General features: G+C 41.7%; 1 protein-coding gene across 1 annotated transcript in view; it reads left to right on the forward strand.

Annotated features, from left to right (window-relative positions):
• Positions 1-26,761, forward strand: part of col15a1b (collagen, type XV, alpha 1b) — a 50,075-nt gene that overhangs the window by 1,245 nt on the left and 22,069 nt on the right. Inside the window, exons 3-5 of the mRNA XM_070974491.1 lie at positions 23,865-24,052; positions 24,285-24,494; positions 24,691-24,843. Of these exons, the coding sequence (XP_070830592.1) occupies positions 23,865-24,052; positions 24,285-24,494; positions 24,691-24,843 (551 nt within the window). The remainder of the gene's footprint in view (positions 1-23,864; positions 24,053-24,284; positions 24,495-24,690; positions 24,844-26,761) is intronic.

Below are 26,761 nucleotides of genomic sequence, written 5' to 3' on the forward strand. Positions count from 1 at the left end.
TGACAGACTCACCATCTAGAAATGAGAGTCCACCCTTTCTTTGCCTCTTCCTTGTTAATTACTTGACTTCTTCATCTTGATCTTCTAAAAAAAAGAGAGGGGTGAGGTGGAATAGATATTTTTATGCTTAAAAAAGTGGTTGTATTTTGAGAAAGACAAAATGCTGCATGTTGCGGGACACCGAGGACCTTTTTCACTCAGTGAAGTGGCTTGGATTGCATGCATGGAGGCAGATAATGTGGACGAACTCAATTTATGTCCCCAGTCATCTTGACTTTGTGTGTGAATGGCTGAAGAGCTGCTCAGGTTGGAGCGTGATAACTGGTCAAGTCTTAGAAGATGCGGTCAAATACGACCTGCCGAAGGACTCAGGTAAAATGCTGTCCATCAATTAACAGTCTTTGATGACAATGGCTTCACTGAAGTGTCATCAGTCATCCACTCCTCCCTCACAGACCCCTTACGAGACCCATAATATGGGTCAGCCCCCCTTTCCGTTTCCATTTTCACACCTCTGTCTGCTGCTGTTTTCATTTAGTTACCTCCTGCTGTGAAGCTCCTCTTATACAGCTCTGTAGGAGAGAGGGAGTTTGTTTGTTTGGCAACTGACCGAGCTTCCTCTGCCCTCTTTATCCTGTTTGTGTGTGTGCGTGTGTGTACAATGAGGTAGCTGGAAGTGGCAAACGCTGCACCAGGGTGAGAAATGAAGTGTTTGGTTTGTATGGTAATGGCATGAGGGGTTTCATCTGCGCCGCACTTGCCATTTGTGTGTTTGAGAAAATCAGAAAGGACGGTGCAGGCTGGGTCACACTGAGCTTTGAAGTGGGACGTTGAGAACACACTTGTCCCTGTACGGGTTTAATGTCAGCATGTGTAGGTATGGGGGTGGGGGATTTTTGACAATGGATGAGGAAAATCATTTTCTATTTCTACATTTACAGAAAGTCAGAAAGAACTGATCCAGTGTTTCTGTAGGATGCTGCACATGTTCAAGTTATTTATTATTCACAACGAACACTGCTCATCACATTGTGGACTGCCACAGGCTTCGTGGTTACAGAGAATGTCTTGTGACAACCAGCCTGCAATATCAGAGTGTTCCAACTGCAGCCTTGAGCAAATCACTGGAGCTCCAAACTGCTGAAGTGGAACTATGATCCTGCAACATTCAGTGCCAGTGCAGGTAGAAGTGTGTCCTATATGTAACAACATGGAACGTTGGGGCAGGTATATGCTCGCAGCAAACTAGTTTGTATAATGCAGAGTTCGACTTCACCGCAAGGCAATGTGTTTTCCCCAAACTGCCATCATAGAGAGGGGCAATATATTTTTTCACCTCTGCACACATGGCCAGTCACTGTGTGAAGAGGATGTGAGTGTGGAATTGCTGACTTCGGCAGGTTACAAATGTGTTTGGACACAGCCTCCACCAATCATGTCTGAAAAGCAATTTGCATGACACCTTAAGGATGTGGAGTTTGGAGTGGTGGAGTGTATGCAACAGTTTTCATGCAAGAGACTGGAGTAGCCTCTCATCATAGATAATAATTATAATAATGCTAATTAATGTTGTGCTGTTTGTCATTCCACAGTCTTTCCCTAACCCCAACCATACCACACCAGGTGCCATGTGTATACACTGTGAAACTCAAACATCTCAATAACATCTGCACTGGATATGATTCATTTTTGTCAATGAATCATGATCATGAGTCATGCAATATCAAGCTGTTTGATTAGTTTTGATGCATCACATGTGAAATCCATATTTTTCATCTGCAGAGCTGAAGAATCTGAATCCTTACATTTCGCGAGTCTCCTATCGTGTAGTCGTCTCACAGCAACCTGAAAACCCTGGTGTGGACGCTAACCCTTTTCATAAAAACATGTTTTTATAGATGTAGTGTAGGTTAGTAAGTAAGGCAAGTGTAGGTGTAAAAGTTTCAGAGAGCAGACAGCATCTTTGTTAGCCTCTAAATTTCCAAACAAACTATAACTGAAAAAAGAAATCTTACTGTTTCCAACCTACAAACTCCACCTTGTCCCCCCAAAAGCACTGCCTCCAGGAACCTTCACTTCCCATTTACCGTTGGTTGAGTTGCTCTGAAAAGATCCCATGTTTAGCCAATAGAAATGATCATGAGGTGAGCCCAGCGGGAGTCTGCTTTGGACGGGACATTCCTCTGTACAGTGAAACTTAGTCACATTGTTTTACTGTTGACAGTTTCAGTAAGTATTACGGTTGAGATTAATATTATGGGCCATATTTTGGTTTGCTCTGTGAACCTTATTCGCCTCAGGAAAACAAACTTACTGCTGTCAGAACCATACTTTAGCTTCCTCTCTTTCAGTCATATTCAGTCACCCCCTCACATATTTTTTGCAGTTTTACCTAAAAGCCTTTCATGTGCTTTCACTCCTGACCTTATTTGGTCTCTGATGTGACTGGAATAAAACTCCCACCAAGCTGCCTTTAGTGTTTTATGAGTGCAAAAATCTGGCAAGCGAGCATGTCATAGAGCCGTATGAAAGAGCCTCTACCTAAATGTCTTCAGTATATTAGAGAGCTGAACGGCCTCACTGCAGCGGCGTCCTGTCTGGAATGTGCTCATTCAGCCACAGTGACTTTGATTTGAACACAGCTGGGCACAATGGGCCAACTGTAAAAGGTGTCACTGCTGTGTGTGTCTAACGTTTAGCTCTATGGGATTCTGCTGGGAAAAAAATCAGTGGAAACTTGAAAATAAGAATGGGTGTTTCTTCGAGGGTCTCAGGACTTTCCGTTGAAAACGGCCTTGTGTTTTCCATGATGTGACGCTCACTGAGATGATGTAGTTCTGTAACCGTGGCTCCCATTACAGTACAGAGGAAAAGAGAGTGCGCTGCTGTTGCAGAGCCGTTAAACTAACGTCAGAAGCAGTTATTACATTGACCTGATTATGTTTTAAGAAAAAAATGCACAGCTCTCACTGTAACGGTTTTTAGAAAAGAAAGATTGAAATGCCACTGGATTTCTGTTGTTGTTGTTTGGGCACACCGTTTCCATGGTTACTGTTTAAAATGTTGACCATGAATCATTATCATTGTGTTTCTGTTCTGTGCTGTCCAGGCTATGCTTTGGGGCAGGACACATACAAAGAAAGTCTTTTTACCAAGAGAGCATCTGAAACTTTATTGACTTGAGGAAAGTGGTAACATTCTGTTTATGTGCACACTTGTGGCTGTTGTTTTAAATATTTGCATGCATGTTATCGCCTGCTGCGCATGTGAAGACACAGAACGTCGCTGCTTAGTCAAACAAACATGTGAGTTTTCAGTTTAGGGCTGTATCTAATCATTATTCTCACTCTCAGTTCATTTTCTTGATTAATCTATTAATCATGTTCTTTTTCAGGGTCCAGATAAGACATACAATAATTAGCAAATCCGTGCATTTGAAAAAGGGAAATATTTGGAAGTTTTGCTTGAAAAGAGGTGCAAAAGATTCATCCATGATTAAAGTTGCTTCCATTTGCTTTCTGTCGATAAATTAATCAATTTATTAATCAACTGTTTGCTCGTGCCGATACCATTCATAAGTTACATGTTTGAAACCGAAATGTTTTTACAATTTTATTGCAAAAGTCTTCTTAGGACACAGTTACTTTGCACTGCTCCTTCATCCCTGGGGTGTGCTGGCTACACACACACAGGGAGAGAGGAGACACAGCTCTGTAGTGTGCAGATACACTCAGACGTCTGCCTGCATCATCAGTGCTGCATCTGCTGTCTGTCATGTAGGACTTGTGGTTCCTCAGCCCACAGTCTGTCAGAGATGCACAGAGAAGAATGTGAGTTTAGAGAGATCAGCCAGTAATTAGCTGGCACACTTGAGCTTGTTTCATATTACATGAGGCAGTTCTTTTACTTTTCTTGCTTTGTTCACTTTGACTTTTCCAACCGGACTGGGACCAGTTTCCTCTGCTGTCTTTAATATTTCTTTTCTGTTTGATTTTATGTGACTAACTGCTGAACAACATCATGTCCGCTTTCTCATTTCGAGGTAACCTTCAGTAACCGCTTATGTTTTAAGGGAAGGGTGGACAGGACACAGTTCTTCTGTGTGTGTATTTATATTTAGGTATGCTTTTGCATATTTGGGTCTGTGGCTACTCAAATTATGGCCATTTGGCTGTTTGCAGATGGAGAGTAGCACACATACTCACACACCGATATTTGCTGCCTTTAAGGGCAAATCTGTCTGGTAAAACATTAAATGTGCACCTATGATCCTCATTCTAACACGTGTTGGAACCTTTGCACTATCCTCTATGAGGACTGTTATGGAATACTACAACAACATTACGTACATATTCCCCATTACTGCAGAATCCAATTAATCAACTTGAAGACTGAATTTTAATATATCCTCACCTTCTTCCCAATTATTCCAACAGCGATTACTTTATCATATATTCATTTAGAATTTACTTTGAATGCAAAATCTAAGTTTGGTCTTTACAGCTTTGTTTTGCATCTAAAGATTAATTCCTTTTTTGATTGTGTAAAACCAGTTTCCTTTCTCCAAAAGAAAGGAAAAAGCTTTATGTTGATAGAAGTCCTCCACCCAGCAGCTCCTTCACAGCTTCTCTGTTTTGACATTCAGTGCCACAGCTGCCCTTTTTTTATTTACCTTTGGATTAGACACAGCAGCCAAAATCCTTCTCCTTCACTTAGCCTCTGCCCTTCCCCGAGGCCGTGTGGATGTGTTGCTGAGTGCCAGCTCTTTAATCTCTGTTTTGGTTGGCGGTGCTCCTAATGACTGCTGGTATATCACAAATGACCATACCTGTGAAAAATGTGTTGTTGGAAAGATGTTGGTCAAACCTTAACAGCAATGATCAACACTCAGATAAACAGGACTGTGTAGCAAAACCACTCATCATGTATATGTCAGAGACTGTACAGTGTTCATCAAACAGCTCAAAGTCAGTTTCATATATCACACTGGATGTTTTGAGTGGGGTTAAAGCTTTCTACACATGCTTGAAAATCCATAGCATGACCATTTACAACACTTAGTATCCGAAAACTAAACTAAGCATTAATTGCAAAGCTGTGATTTTTGTGTCACTTCATATAAAGAATATTCCTTCCACTATGTTTGTGCATTCTGTATCACCTACTCCCCACAGGGTAGGACAGCTCTGCAGCTTGATGAAAATGTTTTTAGTCCTATGACTCAAGGAGGGCAGAACATGCTGAATGCACGAGGGCTGATTTACCACTATGAGATGGAAAATGTCCCAGATTCTTTTAGGGTTAGAGGGAAAATCAAAATTTGGACCAATAATGGAAACTAGGCTTTTGGAGAAATGCACCTGCAACACATGTAAATGAATGACCTCATCCTACGCCTTGACATTGCATGTAAACATGTGTTTCAAGAGGGAGTAGTCTGAGTTAATTGTATTCCACCTCAGTCTAGTGTTGACTGCACCTGTACGTAACCCCACCTGCACTGCCCTTTAACAAAGTCTAAACAGACACACAAACAAATATGGAAAAATACCACACTCTGCAGCTTTTTACTTCTGTGGATCTGAACAATAGTGAATTTTGTGGTGCGGCTGCAGTGGGTGGATGTCAATAGATGGTACTCTGCCAGAGGGACTGTGGAGCAAACATGAGATAATATTTTCCTGTCACATTTCTCTGAAGGTTGCCTTTCATTCTGAGCCATTTGCATCAAATGTCTGTCACAATACACAATGTGGAGCGCTCCCAAAATCAAAGGAGTGACATCATTGACCTGCAGGACTTCACTGTCCGGTCCTCCTTCCAGTGACATGAATGCTCTGGTTTGTCATATCAAGGGTACTGTGTGGGAATCACACTTCACTCAATGACAGTGATAGTCTCCGGGACCGCATGTGTGAAAGAATTTCCCATCACTGTGCCTCCCTTGGGCTTCATTAACATTCGTACTGGAGGAGGAGATGAGCCTATGCGAGAAGCTCCAAGAGGTTGTTTGCTCTGAGAACAACACTCGCAGCTGAGCAAACACCGCCAACACCCCCCCCACACACACACACACTGAGGCTCACCCTCAATGCCCTGTGCCTTATACATGCATAATCAGGACATAAGCGGATGTAAACAGTCTAGCAACTCGTAACTATGACACCATACATTTGGAGAAATTGATGATTGACAGGGTTGGTTGTTTGATACAAATCAGGTTATCTGTAATGATCCCTGTCTGCCCTGTCTACTGTAAAATAACAGAATTACAAATTAGTGTAATTACAAAGAAAGGTTTTGTAGCACATGTAATACTTATTATAGTAAGCTTGCTTGAAAACATTGTGTGTAATGAAGTATTGGCTGAGAGTTCTTTTTCTGACACATGTATCATGATTGGGTGTGACAGAAGCATCCTCGAAAGGTTCAGTCATTCACAAGCGAGGATGCAGAAAGGATATTACGACATGGGCTCTGGAACACTTCAGAAAACTGTCAGTAAACACAGTTCATTTGGATATGATTGCATTCTGTTTAACTTACATTATACAGGACATCCCAATTTTTTCGGAATCAGGGTTGTACAAGATTTCATGTTCTATAATGGAATATACAGTATGTAATGGAATATAATATCTAATATAATGGAAAAGGCCAAAGTTCTTGAAAATATCAAATCTGTCTCCCGGTGCTGCAAAATGTTATAATTCCACAATATTCTTAATACGATATTAGTATTATAATAATCTATAGAGGCTGGAAAAACCTGCCAGTCTCCCGTAGGTTCATGGGAATCATAATAATTCTTAAAATAATGGAGAATCAATTTATGGCTTAAAGCATTGGAAAAAGCAAATATGTGGAAGAGGTTTGAAGCAAAATGAGTTCTTATAAATATGATTAGTGAGGACTGTTTATGAAATGACAAAACAAACACAAATGAAGAAGAGGAAATGGGGTTGGGGGGGGACTGGGCACCAGGTCAGACCTGATTTTGTCACTAAAGTCTGTTCAGTCTACCTGGCTGCCTGTCGAGCTCACTGGACTGTCCATCTGTGTCCAGCTGTCCTGCTTATCTCAGCAGGCTTTAGCTGAGCTGCACAGTGGATGGCCTCTTTTTTATGTTTCTGTGTATTTCAGGGGGTGAAGTGAGGGGACAGCAGGGGGTTGTGGGTGGTGGGGGGGTTGGATGGGTGAAAGCAGGGACACTTGATGTAATGGAAACTGTCTCTCTGCAGATGTCCACCTCTGACCTCCTAACAACTCCAAACAATGCATTCTTTATCTGAAACATGTTGTAGGCCTTACAGTGTGGCATTGAGAGAATCTGTGTGTGCGTGTTTGTGTGTAATGTTTGTGCATGTGTGTGTTCAAAGTCAGAAGTTCATCTGCAGTCAGTGGGGTTATTTTCTTAATAATCTATGCATCGTCAGGCAGCCTGGAAACCATTAAAGCAATCAGCTGTCATGTTGCAGAGCACATGCTGTAATCACATGCAACAAGACAAGTTTAACTTAGTTTTGTGATTGAAGTTAAAAATTTAAATTAATTATCTTTTGGCCAACAACCACCAAACCTGTAACAGTTGCTAACTTAGGCCTATTTCGGTGATATTCAGAATGATTTTAAAGCTGCAGTAATGTTTATTTTTAGATTGGTAAATTGAATGACTTTCTGTGATATGAAACATGTTGCTCATAGTGAGAAACTAAGAGAAAATCACCCAACTCCACAGTGTTTCTGCTGTGTTGTAAGGAGCGTTTTAGCATCTTTTAGCCCATAGTTTAATTTTATGACGGCATGCTGCCTCTCCAGCCCCAAACAGCAGACAGACCAAGTTAGCGGCGAGCTATTGAACATATAGTGCAGCAATTAGCACCTAGCTGGATTTCTTTCTGAGTTTTCTCAGGCAAGACTGAAACAGGAGAGTAAAGATTGGCCTAATATGTGCCATTTGGATCAGAACAAAAACTCCAAATAAATGCTAATGTTGCTTCATGTGTAGGCTAAATAAGCAAGTGTCTATCATGACAACTTTAAATGTTTTGTTAGCATTTTGTGTTTCCCTTAAGTCACCACACAAAATGAATTAGGCTAATGGAGCATCTGAAAGAAGATAACAAATCTTTCTTTTACTGATGAAAAATTAAACCCACAAGCAATAAAAGACAGTGTTCTACAGCCTTACTTGGTTGTATGACCTGTAGGATAGCTTATGGTTGCTTATGTTAGGTTACCTTAATAAACCTTAGATAGGTCGCGCCAGAACTGGCATTGCTGGGCCACTTTGCTAACTTTATGACTCGCCACATGGCGGACATATTAACATTTGCACATTCATCAGAAAAATTGTTAGCCCGATTCTTTTGTTGGAAGCCCAAGAACGGTCCGGAGCAACCCTCAGTTCACAGTCAAAGTATTTATTGAGGTCACATATAAAGCAATGCAGCACTGGTCTCAGAGTGACAGAGTTCCTGCAGGATCTCAGCCAGAATGAGCACAGATTTCAGGCAAAAGTTCACATTTATCTTTCTGGGTTTGACCAAACCCCATACAGTTAGCAGACATACGCTACAGAATGCAATTGGCTAGTTCCCAAGACGTTGACGTACCATGCTTTGCTCATGCTTTATCCTTGACATGTAATAAACAATCTGTGTGTGTGTGTGTGTGTGTGTGTGTGTGTGTGTGTGTGTGTGTGTGTGTGTGTGTGTGTGTGTGTGTGTGTGTGTGTTGTTTAGGCGCGTATCTAAATGCAACAGACGTCACTAACAGACAAGAGAGGAGAAAAGTGTCATCTGGTCTTCTGTTATCAAAACAGGCTCTCTCCAGTCATGTTACCTTACAACTCCAGGCTATGAAGGACATTTGTTCCAGAACATACAAGTGCAATAAAGATCATGGGATGAGCACACATGAGATCACTTTAAAGGACCAAATTGTTACAAATATACCCTAATTTACTTTTTAGAATTGTGATTTTGACAACCTGAAGAGCTAAAATGCTCCACTGCTTGCGGCAAATGTTGTAGTAAAGTCTTCTATTTGGTGCATACATTCGGTTTATCAGATCTTTTTTTTTTTTTTCCTAAAACAGGTGCCTAAATCGGATTGAGACAACCACAGTAAAGTTCCGAGCCTTAAAATCAAAACACTGAAATGCACGATGCTAAAATATGTTGTAGAGTTAAGGGGAACTGCAACATTTATTGATTATCCTCAGTGCCAATATGAGCAACTCATTTTTTTCATTGTCAATATATTGATAAACGCAACTTCATAGCTTAATTTGGAATTTAATTCAATAATATGTTCATTTGTAGGGGTATAAAGTAGCACTGCGCATGCATAAAGATGACTATGGAGAACTGCCTTCCAGAGGGAGGGCAGAGGTCACATGCAGAGTTGTTGCTAATGGACTAGGTCTGCAGAGTGGATAGCTGACAACACAGGCCCTTTTAACCTTTGAGTTATGTCATTAAAGTCCACTTAGTGACATCAGTGCATCTTCAGAACGAAGGAAACTATAGCCCGAGATAATAAGTTAGACAAAACTGAATTTACGCTTGACTACATTCCTGGCTGTGTTTCTACCTGGGGCTATGTTATGTTGGCCCCATGACTTCTCTAGTGTAATTGGCTAGATGCCTGCTCCAATATTTATCCAAAACTATCTTAATGTCAGTGATGCAAGCTTTCATCAAAAGCATGCAGGCATGAAACTGATTTTAAAGTTAAGATAAACAGATCTTTCCTGATGCGCCTTTGAATGATGCAGTAAGCTCAAACTGTCACCTACAACGAGCAGGTAAAATATACAATATCCATGTCCTCTGTAGTAGAGGCTTATAGCTGTCTGGCATCAGTGAGCCCAGGTATTTAACTTGTTTGTTTGATAGGATCAACCCAGCATGCTGTATAACATGATTAGTCATTCAGCACGGCACAATCTAAATTCTACTTGCACATGCTCTGTTGGCTTTCAATGTGAGCTCTGACTGACACACACACACACACACACACACACACACACACACACACACGTTGTGTTTATATCACTTGTGGGGACATTACATAGACTTACATTCATTTCCTGGAGCCTTACCCTAACCCTAACCATAACCACTATCTGCCTATTCCTAACCCTGTACCTAACCTAACCTAACCTAACCTTACCTAACCCGTAACCCTATCCTCAGTCTGCACCCTGAAATTTAATGATTTACTTTAAGGGGACCTGCATTTTGTCCCCATAAGGGAGGTCAGTCCCCACAATGTGACTGTGTAAACAGATTTTTGTCCCCACAACGTGATAAATACCTGTTCACACACACACACACACAAATGTGTGGATAAATCCATTCACAAACATTTGTATCCTCAAATGTAAAAGATCCGGTCTAGAGACAGATTAAGTACAATATCAAAGTCTTGGTCTACAGCATCCATTAATATAATCCAGATTATGTTTTTGTGTGTCTCTCTGTGTGTGAGTGTGTGTGGGCAGGTCAGTTTGTTTGGGTTAATCCTACCCTGGGGTCAAACTCTCCTTCTGATAACCTCTCTGACTTCTCTGTTTTCCTTTTTTCCTCTTATTATCTCTCCTCTTTTCCTTTTTGTCCTCTGTTCTAAAGACAGCCTGTCTGTCTGTCTGTCTGTCTGTCTGTCTGTCTGTCTGTCTGTCTGTCTGCTTCTTTTCTCTTCCTCTGTCCCGTCCTCGCTCTGCTCATCCTCCCCCTCTTTTCCCAAGTTTGAGATTCATTTGTCACAAAAGGGCATGCTTAAAATCTGTACAGCAGGCAAACTACTACTAATGATAATAATCACATAAATGATGTTTCTGCTACCACCACTGATTCTCTGACACATGACAATATCTTACAGTCAAATATTTCTGCAGTCAGTTCTTTTAATTATATTCACACAAACTGTTGTGCTGTTTGTGTCAATTCCAAATAGAACTGATGGAGACTGATAGACTATCGCTCATTCCCAGGCCACACCATCCCTTTGCTCGCAGGTATTTCCTTTGTCCTCACTTAGGACGAGCTGGAGGTTCAAAGAGTGAGAGAATGTGTGACTGTGTGTGTGTGTGTGTGTGTGTGTGTGTGTGTGTGTGTGTGTGTGTGTGTGTGTCATTGTCTATGTCTTCGTGCATGCACGTCTAACATTCCAGGCATTTTTTTTGTCCCACCTGCCGTTCTGGACACAGAGGGGATTCGATCACGCAGACAGGCCCCGTCCTCCTTATGTAATCACCATCAAGTCTCATCTGTGTGTGGAGCCACAGACAGAAAGTGCTGCTGCCCCTCAGTGATGCAGTTGTAAACTGCAAGTTGGGAAAACTAAGATTTCCATCTGACAAATCTTATTACCAAGCTTTTATGTGACAATATGGTGCAAACCAACATCAGCAGTGTGGCTAAAAAAGTTACTGCCTCTAAAATGAATGAAACACTTGATTCTGTTTTATGGTCATGTTATTGATGCGTATCAGTGGCTTTATTGGCTGAATTAGACTAAATGTGGATAACAACTCACCACTCCACATGATGATAAGGTTAGCCTTTAGTGGCTCAACAGCCTTTCTTGGCTGCTCTTTCCAATAAGAGCTTCTAAAAGTACTCCAACATTTCCTGACAGAACAGGGCTGAGAAATATGAAATGAAAACACGTCGTAGGAGGAGAGGAAGAGGGAGGAGGAAGCAAGGGAGGTGCCTGAGAAAAACAGCCTTTGCAACACAGGCTTCATTGATTACATGCCTGGTGGCTACAGTGTGCATGTGTGTGTGTCTCAGAGTGTGCATGCGTGGTATACGATTACCTGAGAACAGGTCCTCTCTGTTGACCTTTGCAGCCCGCCCACCCAATGTTCTGCTTAGGGGTTGGTTAAGAGGCTGTGTCAGTCAAACCGATTGGGGAATAGTAAAATATGCTGTACAGTCACACACACACACACACACACACACACACACACACACACACACACACACACACACACACACACACACATACACAAAAGGAAAAACAATGCAAAAGTCCCCTTTGAGTGTCACATGCGATATTGTGCTTGTTAAGCGTCCAATACTTGAGTCAATGTGGTGAGTTTATCTGAGTTAATCGATTACTCATTGGGGACATTTGCAAATGACAAAGTTAGAAAAAAATGTAAAAATCACGTTGTAAGCATTTTGTAGTGCCTCATAAATGAGTTCTTGTGTTGTTCTGGCACAAAAACACTTTCCAGTGAGCCAAAACCTCTTTCGCTCTAATTGGCAGAGTGTACCAGCTTGTACACTCACACACACACACATACACACACACACACACTCACACACACACACACACACACACACACACACACGTAGGACTTATAAACACATGAAAACAGGAGTGAGCACACTCTTACATGACAGCTTAGACCCTCATGAGCATCAGTGAGTCGCACTGTTACAGACATACTGTCAGCACATCCAGTGTTTAGCCATTGTTTTGTTTGTCTCCCACGGTTTGTTTGTCCTTCCTGCAGATCTGCCCTTTGATTTGGCACAGATGCTTGTGTGGGTAAATTCTGCAGGACTCTTTTAGACAAGTGAGATTTTTTTGTCTGAGATACACGCAGTCCTATTTTGAGGTTTAGTACGCCTACATCAAACTAATGGTTGGAACAATTTTGTTTTCGTATTGTCATCTATCCGCTATGACTATCCATCACTTTTTTGACCCCTCTGCTCTCTTATAGCTGTCCAGCACTCTAAGCCACAGCATGTGGTGTTACGGTGTTGCAAATAACTGGTAGTCATATGTCCTATGATAACAGCCTGGTGGTGTATTAGTTATTGTGAAAATAAATATAGTAAAGATAAGCCTCACATCAATTTGTAGTTTTATAAATTTTCCTCCTAAACATAAATATGTGATATACCAAATCATAATTTCGTTTTTAGTTTAATTAGCTGAGCTACTACACAATCTTTCCACATAACCCCCGACAAAGCTGAAGCAAACCCGCTGGGGTACACCTAGCTGGGGATTACTGGTTCAGGTCACATGACGAGTAAGGCTTCCTTGAATTAACGCTTGACAGTCAAGTGAATGAATGTTTTCACTATATAGGCACAGAAACAGGCTCAATGTGCAGATCCTGTTTAGAACTCATTTTGGTTGCATCTATTTAGGTACGTGGCTGAATTTAAACCATAGGCTGGACTAGTCTTCACTCCAGTCTGCATGCATTACTGTTTATGACCACTAGATGACGCCAGAGTGCTAGCATGTGTGAGCGAGGCTGTTAAAGGTTCTTCTGCCCTGCGTTTATGATTCCACTTAACTGTGTCTCCACCTTCTGGTTATTTTTAAGTTACTCGGACTAACAGTGACCATTAAGCCTGACTGGAGAACATACGTCAGATAATAATGTGACATATACAGTGTCCGAAGCATCAGCCAACAGATTAGAACTGATGAAGAATCCATTATTATCTGACTCGTAATACCACATGTCCACTGGTCGTGTGATTTCCCATGTGTCTCCTTAAGCCACTTAAATGGTTATTTCTGTGAATAAATTCATAGGATACCCGTGCGATAGGCTGTGACAGTAAACCAATTAGAGTTTATTGTTGGGGTGGTTGCTAGGTAGAGCTGGAAGTGAGAGAGAGGTGAAAGGTGAAGGGGTTACTCTTCCTGGAATCCAGAGGCCCTAAATGGGGTCACAATGTGTGTAGAAAAAAGAGGGTCTGAAAATACTCATAAGAATGTGGCAGCTTATCACCAGCTATCGCACACGAAAGTGGACACTCTCTTTTTGTTATTTGTTGACGCCAGGATGCCTGAGTGAGGCCATGTTAACGATCCCTTGTATCCTTTCAGTTCATTCATACTGTCACATACAGCCACTGGTGCTAGTTTAGTAGCAAACGGCTTTCTGACCTCTGTTTTTCTGTCCCTGACATTACTATCACTGCTTAGAGACAATGACCGAATATCCAAAGCAATGCAGGTGCGATGAATCCACTGAACACTACTTGACCAATAAACAAAGATGGTGACTAGCTGGTGGACAGAGAAGGCCCAGAGAAAATTCAGTAGGGAGGTTGTGGCTATACAGTACACATGTAGGATGCTGTGTGTGTGTGTGTGTGTGTGTGTGTGTGTGTGTGTGTGTGTGTGTGTGTGTGTGTGTGTGTGTGTGTGTGTGTGTGTGTGTCTGATGGTATGGAATGCCAGGTTTCACTGTGATGGACCTCACCTCATTCCACTCCCCTTTAACCCTGGCTAATCCATGACTGATCAAGCCTCTCCTCACTGGGGGGTGTCGCCCCTTACCCTCTATTTAAATCTTAAACCTATCATCTGCTCCATTAGTGGCCACCCCACCCTTTCCCCCCTATAACTGTTTATGTGTTAAGGTATTTTAACCACTGTGGCTCCCAGGGTCTGATCAAGTTTATGTTAATTACAGAGACAACCAACAACACCAAGGTAAGGTAGTTTGGAGGGAGAGCAAAGGAGTGGAGGGTAAAATCACGGGAATAAGAACAAGACATGGGAGTGCAACACATATGCAGGACATCATTCAATCTTTTTCCACCCTGAGGGACCTAAATGTGCCAAAAACACTAGTAATGAGGTTCTGACATCCTTGGATATACAGTTTTTGTTTCAGCTTAATTCGCAGGAATAGTGTACTGAGATCCAGTCTTTATAATTCTCCATACAGCTTGGCGATCAGCAAAAGAAAAACAATGTGTGTGCAGTCAATAAGCTTTCAGCTGAGAAAAGTGGGCCATGGCTCATCTTTTTGCTGTCAACAGCCAATCAGATTTGCTCTGCACTACCCACATTCAATATGGACCCAATGACCAAGTCAATCACGGCATGAATAGCGTGGGATGCTCTGACTGCATCTCTGTGGCAGTTTTATTTCGCTACAAGGGATTTGAAACAGCAAGTCAAGAATTGGATCGGCTGCCATATTTCATTTTATTGAGTGACATGAACTATTTAGCATTAATTCAAAATTAGCATTATCTCTTTAACATAGTGATGGATACACCCAATCTTCAAATGAAATCAAATAAAAAATGAGAAGGTGAGTCACTAAAAAGATCTATTTTTCTCCCTCGCTTTGCCTGTGCAAAGTTCCCCGGTTAAGAATGATTCTGATTCTGAGCTTGCAGTGAGTGTGTTTTAAGATGCATTCATCAGTTTTGGCCACAAGTTGAATAATATGCAGCCACCACCATATTATCATACAACACGTTAGCTTCCACCGAGCTTTTTTACTCCACTGAAAATAACCAAAAACAGGTGGATCAAGTGTAAATCCCAACGCTAGAAGACACAAAGAAACATTATTGGTCTCTCATGTGAGACATTACCTAAGCAGGTAGCCCTGATGTCCCTATAATCTTGCATCTCCTTACACTCATAAACCTTTGTGTTTTTGGGTTGTATCCTGTATTTGGTTGAGGTCGCATCTTATCTCCAAACGAACTTAACTCGAGGTGGAAGAAGATGAAGACTGATATTTTCAGGCATCTTGCCTGCAGTATAGCATTGTAATGACGTGCACCGCAACATGCTTTGTGCGACCACGCCCCGCCATGTCAAACTATGGGCCTGAGCAAACAGCTCCACCCAATGATCCTAAGCAGCACTCCAACCCTCATCCTGGACCTCACCAAACATTTAGAGAAGCACAATACAACAGAACAGGCATCTCTTTGTCATCACCAACATGGGGCCTCTCTCCCTCTCTCCCTGATCAGTGAGCTGCAGCAGAGAGAAAGTCCACACTCTATAAATGCTTCCACTCAACCCTCTGCATCTTTATGTTTGATCTCTATTTTCAGTCAATGTATCTGTTCAGCTGTTTTTTCACTTTTCAGCATTTCAACATAAATGTGTGTCCTGAGAAAACAAACCTGAGCCCCAAAATTATTTAATGCAGAGAATACAGCAAATGAAATGTCCTTTCTCACCGGCCAAGGTGCTAACACTGAAGTACACAGAAGCCAACCAAACTGCCAGAATAAAAGCTTACGTTGTATGTTTCTGCAAACCACAGAAAGATTAAAACTTTCTTTATGATTCAATTATTCACTTTTATTTTATCAAAACAATGTGGGTGGTTAAGGTCTAGTTAGGCTTAGGCAGAAAAAACACAGAGTTATGAAAAGATCATGTTTTGGCCTAAAATACCTGGTTGCGCTGCCACAATCACAGCAGGAAAATGTCTCAACCTCTCATTAGAAACACCCAGTTTTGTCACCACAAACAAGGTTTGAACCATGGTCTGCGGCTTGGCAGCAGTCATGCACAAAAATGCACAAAAACAGACAGATATCAACCCAGTCACCAGAATAAATGGAATTTTTGCGTGTCTTAGAAAAAAGGAGGAACCCCTCTTCCTCGCTAGCACTTGCCAGGCTGCAAAGGCCTTGAGCAAGGTAACCTGCATTCGCAGTTGTCTCCACCATCCAAGGCCTGGAGGGCCATGTGTCAGACCAAGAACCAAGGGCATGGCCACTTTGGCCTTTGATAAATAGAAATTTATTGCAGCATTGTGGTCAAAATGAAGGGCACCAAGGCCAAAAACAATGGTGCAATAACAAAAAGTGATAATTACATATTATGAAAAAATGGTACATGGGCTGCATTACAGTTTAGTTTGAGGTTTCCACGAAATGCTGTCTGATTTTGTATAATCTGGACAACTTAGCAGATGAGTCTGAGATCATAAGAGCAGTCACAAAAATGACTTTTTTTACACGTTCAACATTAAACACACTGATGAGAAACTTCTCAAGGCGAGACCACTCATCTCTTCTCATCACTAGATACACTGCAGACAGAAGGAGGAGGTCATGTTATACAGAGAAACACTGGCTGTTTCTGAGTGAATAAATGTTCATGTTACTTATAAATGGTAAGAAAAGGGCAATGAGAGTGCTGAATTTTCAGGTTTAATCAGTAGTCTTTCATTAAACCGTCAAGCACATTACATGAAGCAAAGAAGTTTAAAAACATGAACACTAACGGCAACCATTTACTGTGCACAGCTCATAATTAGCCTGATTAGCCATCATCAGCAATCAGTACAAACACACATTATTAGACTGTAAATCATGAAAACAAATAACTATTCCACAGTAACCTCAAGAATGAGAAAGAATCAAATGCAGACTCATAACACTGTTAATTCACTGTGTAGTATCAGAGAGAAAATGGGGTGTGTCCTCCTCGTGTGTGAACACATCAGTAGTGAGTTTACTGCGTCCTTTCAGATTTTAACACTGGGCACATACATATCAACACCCCCGTAAATTGAATATTACTGGACGCTGTACACAGATAACTGGCAGATGTCACATTAACTTATAAATTGTATGTACAGTTGTAGTTAGCAGCACTATGCAGCAATATACTGCATAGTACACACACGTGTATCAATACCACATCAGGGGTAGGAACCTTTTTCCTCTCAAGGCCGGGTTTTCTGGGTTTGGGTTAGCCAGTCCTGAGCTCTTAGCTACAGTATTAGCTCACTCACCACAAAACTTGCCTTTGAAACACTGTCAGAATGTGTCTGTGAAAGCTGCTTGTCGGACACCCAAACTCCACCAAAGAGCCTTAACTTTATAAAGCACATTTGTCCTCGCAGCTCATCCAGTTTAGCATGTTTGTTTTTTATCACTGTGCACGTCCACACAAACTAACTTGGACACATCATCTTGGCTTTTACATCTAAAGAAAAAGAAGTTTGTCCATTTGTCTTGGAAAGCACAACACTCCTACTTATAGTTTGTCAACAGGCATCATGATGCATTAACGTGTTGACATAATATCAACTGAGACGTTTGTATATCAGAGTAGTAAATCAACTGTTATGGGACATGGCAAGCAGTATCTCCAACCTCCAGTCAGTGTACGACCAAGTGACCAAGAGACAAAATTCTTGTCTCTCATGTTTGTTTTGGGGGTTTTTTTTGGGGTCTCTCTCAAACTGCTCTGAATGTGCCATGTAGCTGAAAAAGAATTTTATGTCCCATAGGAGATGAGGGAGGGGGTTTGCCCACATGTCCTAATAAAGAAACCTCCCTGCTAATGTCTGTGCAATGTTTTCGGCACCTGCTGTGGTTTTATATGGTATTTTGTTGGATGTCTCACCACAAGTCTCATCATTAGTATAATCAGCAGACACCTGCATGAATGTTATGATGTTAAGACAATCACTCTTTTTAAACGAATCATGTTGTGTTCCTTATGGTGCTTTCATTTTGACATTTCTGCTGTATTAGCTGGGAAACAGGAAGCAAAGGATGATTAACAGCAAAGGTTTTGCACCAGTAGTATTTCGAATGAAACATTTTATAGTAATCTTAATCTTATCTGTGTGTCTGTGTATTAAACTTGACTTGTTGAACATGTGGCATTAAGGTAGGCCGAGAGACCGTAAGTATGACCCAGAGAACACACACACACAGACACACACAGACACACACACACAGACACACACAGACACACACAGATGGGAGGAGAGGAGAGAGAGGAAAGAAGGAGGAGGGAGCAGTGAACTAACTAACTCTCTAATCTGCCTGTCAGACAGAAAAAGAGAGAGAAAATCAATTCCGCTGTGTTGTAGAGTGCAAGAGGAGGGGGAGTCTGTAATTACACAGGGAGAGAGGAGGGGAGGGTGAGGAGAAAGAGAGAGAGATGTCAGGGAGTTACAAACAAAGCAAGAGACAGAGACGGAGGAGGACTTAACGAGAGAGGAGAAGCAAAAAAAAGAAAGGAGAAGGAGCAACCGAGAGGACAGTCACAAACTGAATGGTCCTTCTTTGGATATACTTTCTCGCCCTGGATTTCCTGGATTACTGAGATTTACTTTTACACACTCTGCAGGACTCTGCTTGTGCATCATTTCACAGCTGGGGCCTCAGCACTGTGTCTTGCCTATATGCCTGCTTGCAGGGGTGTAGTGTTTCTTAGCTGCAGTTAACAGAGTTGGCGTGTTTGCACATGCATGCAATACAGAGGAAGAGGATGGGAGCCCTTCGCCTCTCTCTTGCCCTCTTCCTCCTCCTCTCCTCTCCCGTACGAGCCCAGTGGTGGAGCTTCATCTGGGCAAACCCTAAAAAGAGCACCAGCTCTCCTCCCTCTGTTCCTCCCTCCATTACTTCTCCATCCATCACTTCCCTGAGCCCCTCTGACACCCCAGGGACAACAGAGTGGGTGATAACGCAGAATGGGGTGGCAGAGAAAGCTCTGGAGGGTAGCACTCAGACAGAGGGGTCTGTGCTGACCCCTACCCCCAGCCCAGGAGCGTCAGTCTTTGGCCACATCACTTCTGAGCCTGGGATCTTACCTCCAGATGAGGATGCAGGTGGAGGCAGTAAAGCCAGGGCCCAGTACAAACCATTGAAACACTGGAAGAGTGGTGAGTGTTAAAGGGATGCTGACGGAGATAGTTTCACTTCAGACTTCTTTCCCAGGCTCTCTCAGAGATTAGATTTCCATAGAGGATAGAGCAGTAGTTCTTTTTTGGTCTGTGAGACAGAGAGGCAATGTCTACAAGCCCTCATGTAAGTGCAAGTTTAAACTTTTTGTATTTCCCAATAAAAAAGCAAAGATTAATGAGAGGGCAGAAGAAAATGTACTGAATTTTTGTCAGGGATTTTTTTTAAATTATTTTCTATCTTGCTCATCATCTTTTCTGGTTAGGAATAAACTGGATTAGACCACGATGTAAGAATAAAATCACAAAATCTCTCCTAGCAAGAGCCAATGTGTGAAAGAAGAGCTAAAATATCCTTAAATTTTCATTGGGTTTTTTTTTTTCTTGGCTCACTTGGAGGAGGCAGCAACACGTTGTAAACACATTGACATGTTCACACCTTATGAAGTTGATTGAGCATAAAGTTGCCTATTCACACATCCAGCTGACACAGAGCAACATTATTACCATTGATTTGAAGTTGTGTCTGTGTCTATCTGACTGTCTTGGTCTCCAACTTCTACTGGGGAAGATTTGTAGATCTTTAAGTAAATGCACCACTGTGCTCACCTGTTAGTTGCTAACTATGCTGGTTTGCCATTTGGTGCTGGGCAGGTCATGTAAATGAATATTGATTGGTGCAGGTTTAAGCAAGACACTTCCGTTTGTCCACTCACAAACTTCAAGTATCCCTGGATGGAAGCAGAATGCAATTTTAAATGCCTGAAAAATTTAGAGCAACTGTTACTGTTGAATATCTGCAAAGAAAACTGCTTTTAAATGTCAACCTGGTAATTCTGCATGAATGTGAAAGGATTCTGCTCATGATGACATGTGATGTAAGGGAAACTATGTAAGAAGACAGAGCATTTACTCTCTACAATCCTAATTTTTAGTGTAAATGATCTACCATGCTTACTAATTTTTGATTGGCTGCCATTGGTTTAGTAGGTCATGTTCATGGGTCAGTGGTTTAGTCACTTATTTAGAGTAATCTTTAATCATATCTAATGACCTAAATGTTCTTCTATGCACAAATCAGAACAGAAACCTTCCTTAGAGTGCCGGTATGTGACAAAGTTGTACCCTGATGTGCTCTGCATTAAATCTTTGAGAGTCTGAGAAATCTAAATGGAGTGGGCTAAGCAGCGGGAACCCTTTGTGTGGCACAGCAGGATCGAGGTGGTTTAAAAGGTTATATGTGGCAATGCTGGGGGGTTGTAAAATTGGTTTTATAAGTCCCCAGAAGCTGATCAAGAATCCATGTGGCCAACATGACGAGGATTATGTTTAGGAGGAGGGGGTTAGAGTGGAAAAATGTGATGCAAAGCGAGGGAGTGATTAGATGACTGGCATAGTGCTTGATTTGGTGTTTGACTGAAGAAATGAATGTGATGAACCAAATCAATGATGTACTGTTCGACTGGCTGACTGGTTTGAAGTCTGCTCATAGAAGTTGATAAATAAAGGGCTGAGTGTTTACACCTGTTCACAGGAGTGTTGAAGTATAATCAGAAATATGTTCATTTGTAAAAACAAAATGTTAATGTAAAATTTCCTTTTATTACAAAGTAAATTATGTCAAAATATATTCCTAAACCCATATCACATGATGTCATTAGAATGGGATTTGACCACAGACCTTCTTGGCATTGTGATTTATTTGTGTAGGCATGTATGGTGTGTTGTGTGTGGGTTGCATGTGGGTCTTCAAACCAGTCATGAAAAGTAACTTCGAAAAAGTAATATACTTTAGTACTACACTTTTTTTTTACAGTATTGTACTTAAGAATTTTCATTATATGCAACTTTTGCAAAAAAAAAAAAAAAAGAAAGCAGTGATTAAAGTATGCTAGTACATTACATTTGTACTTTTACTCAAACATTTTATGAAAAATATACCTTTGTTCTTTTAGCAGGAAAAGATGCAGACATATTAAAGATGCCTCATAAAGTTGGTATGACTGTTTGCAAACAAACTGCTCACACATCAAACAGACATGGAGCAACGTTAGCATCCATTTGGAGTTGTGTTTCTGGACACCTGATGAATCTAAGTCCACTATTCATTATCCACTTAGCTTAGGTCTGGTCTTAACCAGCTCCTGGTGTAAATATAAGGCTATTGATCTCTTCCATTCTCGGCTATGTTCACCTGCTAGTTATCTCTGCTGCTAGGTGCAGTGTAAGTCAGCATTACACTGGGTTTATCAGCCTCATGCTGATTAACATTTATTTTAAGTATAAAAGTGTACGTAATATGTTTGCATGTTGTTTTCTTCCCAAACAGTCAACTGTATATAGTTAGTTAAATTGGCTAAATCCAGTTGATGCTAATTTAGTAAGTGAGATAGCCAGAACTAGCCTTGGCTAAAACTAAATTTTGCCCCCTAGCTGTTTCCTGTAATTGAAATATATCAGTTTTGATTAACTGTCTTGTTCATTTAGTTTGTTATCTTCATAAATGTTAGAAGCGAAATCGAGTCATAGAGAATAAAAACAGCTAATGCTAATCTAACCTAATCCTACCAAAAGGCAACTAGCCTAGCTTAGCAAAGTAGCAGTAGCTGCGATCTCAGTTTCTGCTCTAGCGGAATTCAGGATTTGGCATTATAAATTTGCTTTTACATCACTCATTTAAGTATTTATTATATTGATTTCTAAGGTAAACATGAACAAATGGTAGATGGAAATCTGAAAAAACACATTTTATCTTTGGCATCATGTATTATTTTAGCTATGGATGTCAATGAATTTTTTGTTGTAAAATACAGGGAACAAAGTTTGTTTATTTATCATTCTGTAACACACAGTTGTACAAAGGTAATCAGTTATCCATCTGTTCCCCAGTTTACCCATTAAGCCTGAAAACTTTTAGCAGGGACTGACTTAACAGTGGACAGACACTAAACTATGCAGAAATAGTTAGTCTGCCCTTTCTCAGCAAACCCACATATTTGATCCCCTTGTTTCACTTCTTTTTTGGCCTCCTTGGACCTTGAGAACCCTTCACAGCAGTGTAAGCATAGTCCTTCTTGAAATGGCTGCCGTCCAAGTTATGACTGGTAATCACCACCAGGTCGCTGCTGCCAAGTCAGTCTCAGACAAGATTCCAAAAGTAATATTGGTCATTATTTTGAAATGCATGTGTCTCACAGTGCAAGAATGAAAAATTAGACCTCTGCAATCAGTGACCATCAGACAGCACGCTGGTTGTGGCACGAGTTCTCCCACAGCAGTGTTTGTCTGTTCCTTTCGGTCATTACACAGCACTAATGACTTCACATCTGGACTGGAGGTGTGAGAACTGTGGTGTGTGTGTGTATGTATTTTTGCAGATTTTGGACACCACGGTTCACCTGTTTGCAACAATGACTGTATTAATGTACCAAGCTCCACTTGTAGTATGCACAGATACATGCACACACACACACACACACACACACACACACTCTCTAAACCCTTTAATCATGTATGTTTCCAGTTGGTCAGGCTTATGAATTAGAGACCCCCGAATGTTGGATTGTCTGGTCTTGGGTTTGTGTGTGTGTTCATGTGGGTGATATGTGTGTTTGATGTGTGCAGTGTATGCAAATGCATTTCTATCTCTCGGTGTGTGTGTGTGTGTGTGTGTGTGTGTGTGTGTGTGTGTGTGTGTGTGTGTGTGTGTGTGTGTACGCGTGCGTGTGTGTGTGTGTGTGTGTGTGTGTGTGTGTGTGTGTGTGTGTGTGTGTGTGTGTGGGAGAGAGACAGAGATATACGTAGGTACCAGGGGTGACCCTGGCTGGAATGCCAAGGTGAGAGTTTGTCGCTACGGGAGACAGGCTCCATAGTGGGGGGAATCAAGGGAATGTGAAGCCATCTCTTCACATACACACCCAATACTCTAATTGCCAGCCATTGTGTGTGCATTTCTGTTTGGGAGGATTATGTCCATGCGAGGCAGAGCAGCGAGGCGTGGGCAGAGTCTGGATCAGATCAGGTCAAATTAAAGCCATGTCAAGATGATTCTGGGGCATCTCTTCCTGACTCTAATGTGTTGGATGAACCAGCAACACACAGATAGCAAACAAAGGAAGCTGCCAGAACAGCTTCTGTGCACCTCATGTAAGGTTCACTTACAGGTCTATATCTCAGGCAAGAAATCCCACTGTGAAGGAAAGCAAGTTTGCAGTGGGGAGATAACATGCAATGGAAAAAATTGATCAATCAACTTCAGTGAGGTTTCTAGTGTCTTCAATCAGTTGAACTTGTTTTGCAATGAAATTCTGTCCAGGCAGTGAAGTTATTTGCATATAAATACACATGATGTTGGATCATAAATATCATGCCATACACATTTTTTAATTGTCTCTGTCAGAGCGAGGCTCAGGAGGTCATCTGGACCTGACGGAGTTAATTGGCGTCCCCCTCCCTCCCTCCGTCTCCTTCACTCCTGGCTATGAAGGCTTTCCAGCCTACAATTTCGGGCCTGAAGCCAACATCGGCCGACTCACCAAGACCTTCGTGCCAGGGTCATTCTACAGGGACTTTGCCATCATCGTCACGGTAACGTTAGAGAACTGAACCCTTCAACCTTTTAAGCCTCCTTCATGCTGTCATTCTGTTTTTTAAGTGCTGGCTTTGAATGCAGTACTCAAGTCCCATTATCAAACTCAAACTAAGCATGCTGTAAAGAACTGCGTATTCAGTGACTTAAATTCTGTGTAATGGGAGCAAGATGCCAAAGCAATAAGCTTTAGTGACCTCCAGTGTCTTCTGCCTTTCCCTTTTACTTCAGGTGCGTCCAGACACTCCGAGAGGAGGCGTGCTCTTTGCCATCACAGATGCCCGTCAAAAGGTGGTGGAGCTGGGTTTGGCCCTCACTCCAGTTCGTGGGGGGCTACAAAGCATCTTACTGTACTACACTGATAGTGAGCAAGCTACCCACAGCCACAAAGCTGCTGCGTTCAGTGTGCCTGATATGACCGACCAATGGACACGGTTCACGGTGAGCATCACATACAGAAATCAAGGAATTAAAGGGATGGATAATTTGAAAAATAGCATCCCTGACCTCTGACATACAGTATTAGGAAAAAGAGCATTTTTCTTTCTTGCCTTTGTTGTTAATGAATGCACATAAATAAAGCATCAATTTGTCTAAAATCTCATCATTAAACTGGTGTATTCAATCTGTCTGTCAGCTGGTGGTGGAGCACGAAGAGGTGCGCCTCTACATGGACTGTGGGGAGGCCGAGAGGGCTACTTTCCACCGGAGGCCAGAAAGACTCACCTTCTCCCACAATTCAGGCATTTTTGTATCTAATGCAGGAAGCACAGGGCTTGACAAGTTTGTGGTAAGTCTAGAAATCCTCTAAATGTCTGTGAGTGTCTTTCTGTCTTTTGAGCAAAAAGAAGGAGAAAGAATGAGACAGCAGACTATGTCAATATCAGTGTGCAGTACGTCTCAGGATTACACATGTGTGTGTGCGTATGTGTGTAGGTGTGTGTCTGCTTGTATGTTCTGGCCTCTCATTACCATGTAAAGAGCTGACATGTTGTCTAACCTCAGCCCGTCTCCTCTGGAAACTTCCCAGCATTCAGTCTACTGGAACAATTTATGGTTTCACCAAATTCTTGCACAAGATACTGACCATGTTGCCTTTTCTTGTAAGCATCGTATCTCATTGTGTATGCAATGAGCAGAAATACAAAACCCCTGTGCCCGTTTCCAAGAAAATGTTGTTGAAGTCTTCAACCAGGAAAATAACTAATGAACGGTACCAGAGAAGCTGCATCTGTATGTTTTCACCATTATCCACTTTGAATTTGTGACCTATGCTTAATCCCAACCAAGTGGCATTTCATGACTTCTCTTTCCAACACTGATCAGGATGCAGCCGGATCTAAACAGAGGCAAAACGTTACAAACACATCGAGTACTTCTTCCTGAGCTGGCTCTGTTAGAGCCTTTACTGGATAAAGCCATGAAGATAAGTGACAGAGAGGAAGTAAGAGGGGAGGAAAGAGCCGGTGAAGAGCGAAGGGAGAGGGGTAAGAGGTGGAAAGGAGGAGAGCACAGGGGAGTAAGTCGATGGCAGATGAGGAAGTCTGAGATGTCAACAAGGCTTACTTGCGGTCAGATCAAGGCTCTGGACTCAGGCATTGAAGTGTGCTGCTATTCTAATCAGGAAAAATATAAATCTGTGTCAAATCTCCAGACGGAGTAAGTGTCGTTGAGTAGGAATGACATCTCACTGTGCACTACACTCCACGCAGAGTATACTCAAATCAAAGATCCACTGAAACGAGTCACACTGATGGCTCCCTGTCCATTCTGAATTCACCGATGCTCTCAAATACAAGCTGGTAGCAACTCGTTGCCATGGTGAGTGAACGGGGCCCGCTTCCTTCTGCTTTGTTCAGCGTAGCCTGACTTTCTGAACGGGTTATCTGAAGCATGACGACAGAGGGTGACAGCGTCAGTCATGTCCAGTCTGAAATATTTGGGTCACTCTGTGTTTGTGTGTGTGTGTCCTTGGTTTGTTGTCTTCAAAGGAAAACAGTAATGGCATGGGGCCCTTTCGAGCATGTGTTTGTGTGTGAATGTTTTGAATGTTGACCACAGGTATTGACATCTCTCCATGTTCTCACAAAACCATATAAACCAGCATTATTACTGCCATGCTGTGAGTTTGAGTGTTTTGCATGTGTGTCTTTGGGACTCCGGTTTCTATGGTGATATCAGCAAGTGGACTGTCCTTCATTGTGTGTGTGGTGCTCCTCTTTTTATTGAGACAGAAAGAGGCTACAACACAATCACACTTTAGAGCAGTGTTTCCTCATGGCCCCCTGCAGAGGCCGGAAAACATTCGAATTCAGTTTTGCCTGTTGAAACTTTCTTAGATGATACTCCTCGCTACAAGATGCAACTCTATTCACACAGAATCTTGTTTTTTTTTTTTTTTAAGTGTATTTAGTGAAATAATTTCGTAATATGATGATGATTTACCTTTAAAGGAACAATCAGGAGAAGTCGACTTATTTATAGGTATGACTGACTAGTGTAGTCACGCCTGAAACATGATGGTTTGAATATCGATTCATACACAGAAATCCATTACCAAAGATAAAGACCCTCTTCTCTGCATTCTGGGAAATGGAGGACATGACAGTCAGAATGGAAGAAGGCAATGTAACTCCTGAAAGTTTGAAGATATTGAAATATTTAACATTTATTTGAGGAAGACATCAGTCTAAAGATAATGGAAGTGT

Source organism: Chaetodon trifascialis, chromosome 11 (assembly GCF_039877785.1).
Source record: "Chaetodon trifascialis isolate fChaTrf1 chromosome 11, fChaTrf1.hap1, whole genome shotgun sequence".
In the NCBI taxonomy this organism is placed as follows: Eukaryota; Metazoa; Chordata; class Actinopteri; order Chaetodontiformes; family Chaetodontidae; genus Chaetodon; species Chaetodon trifascialis.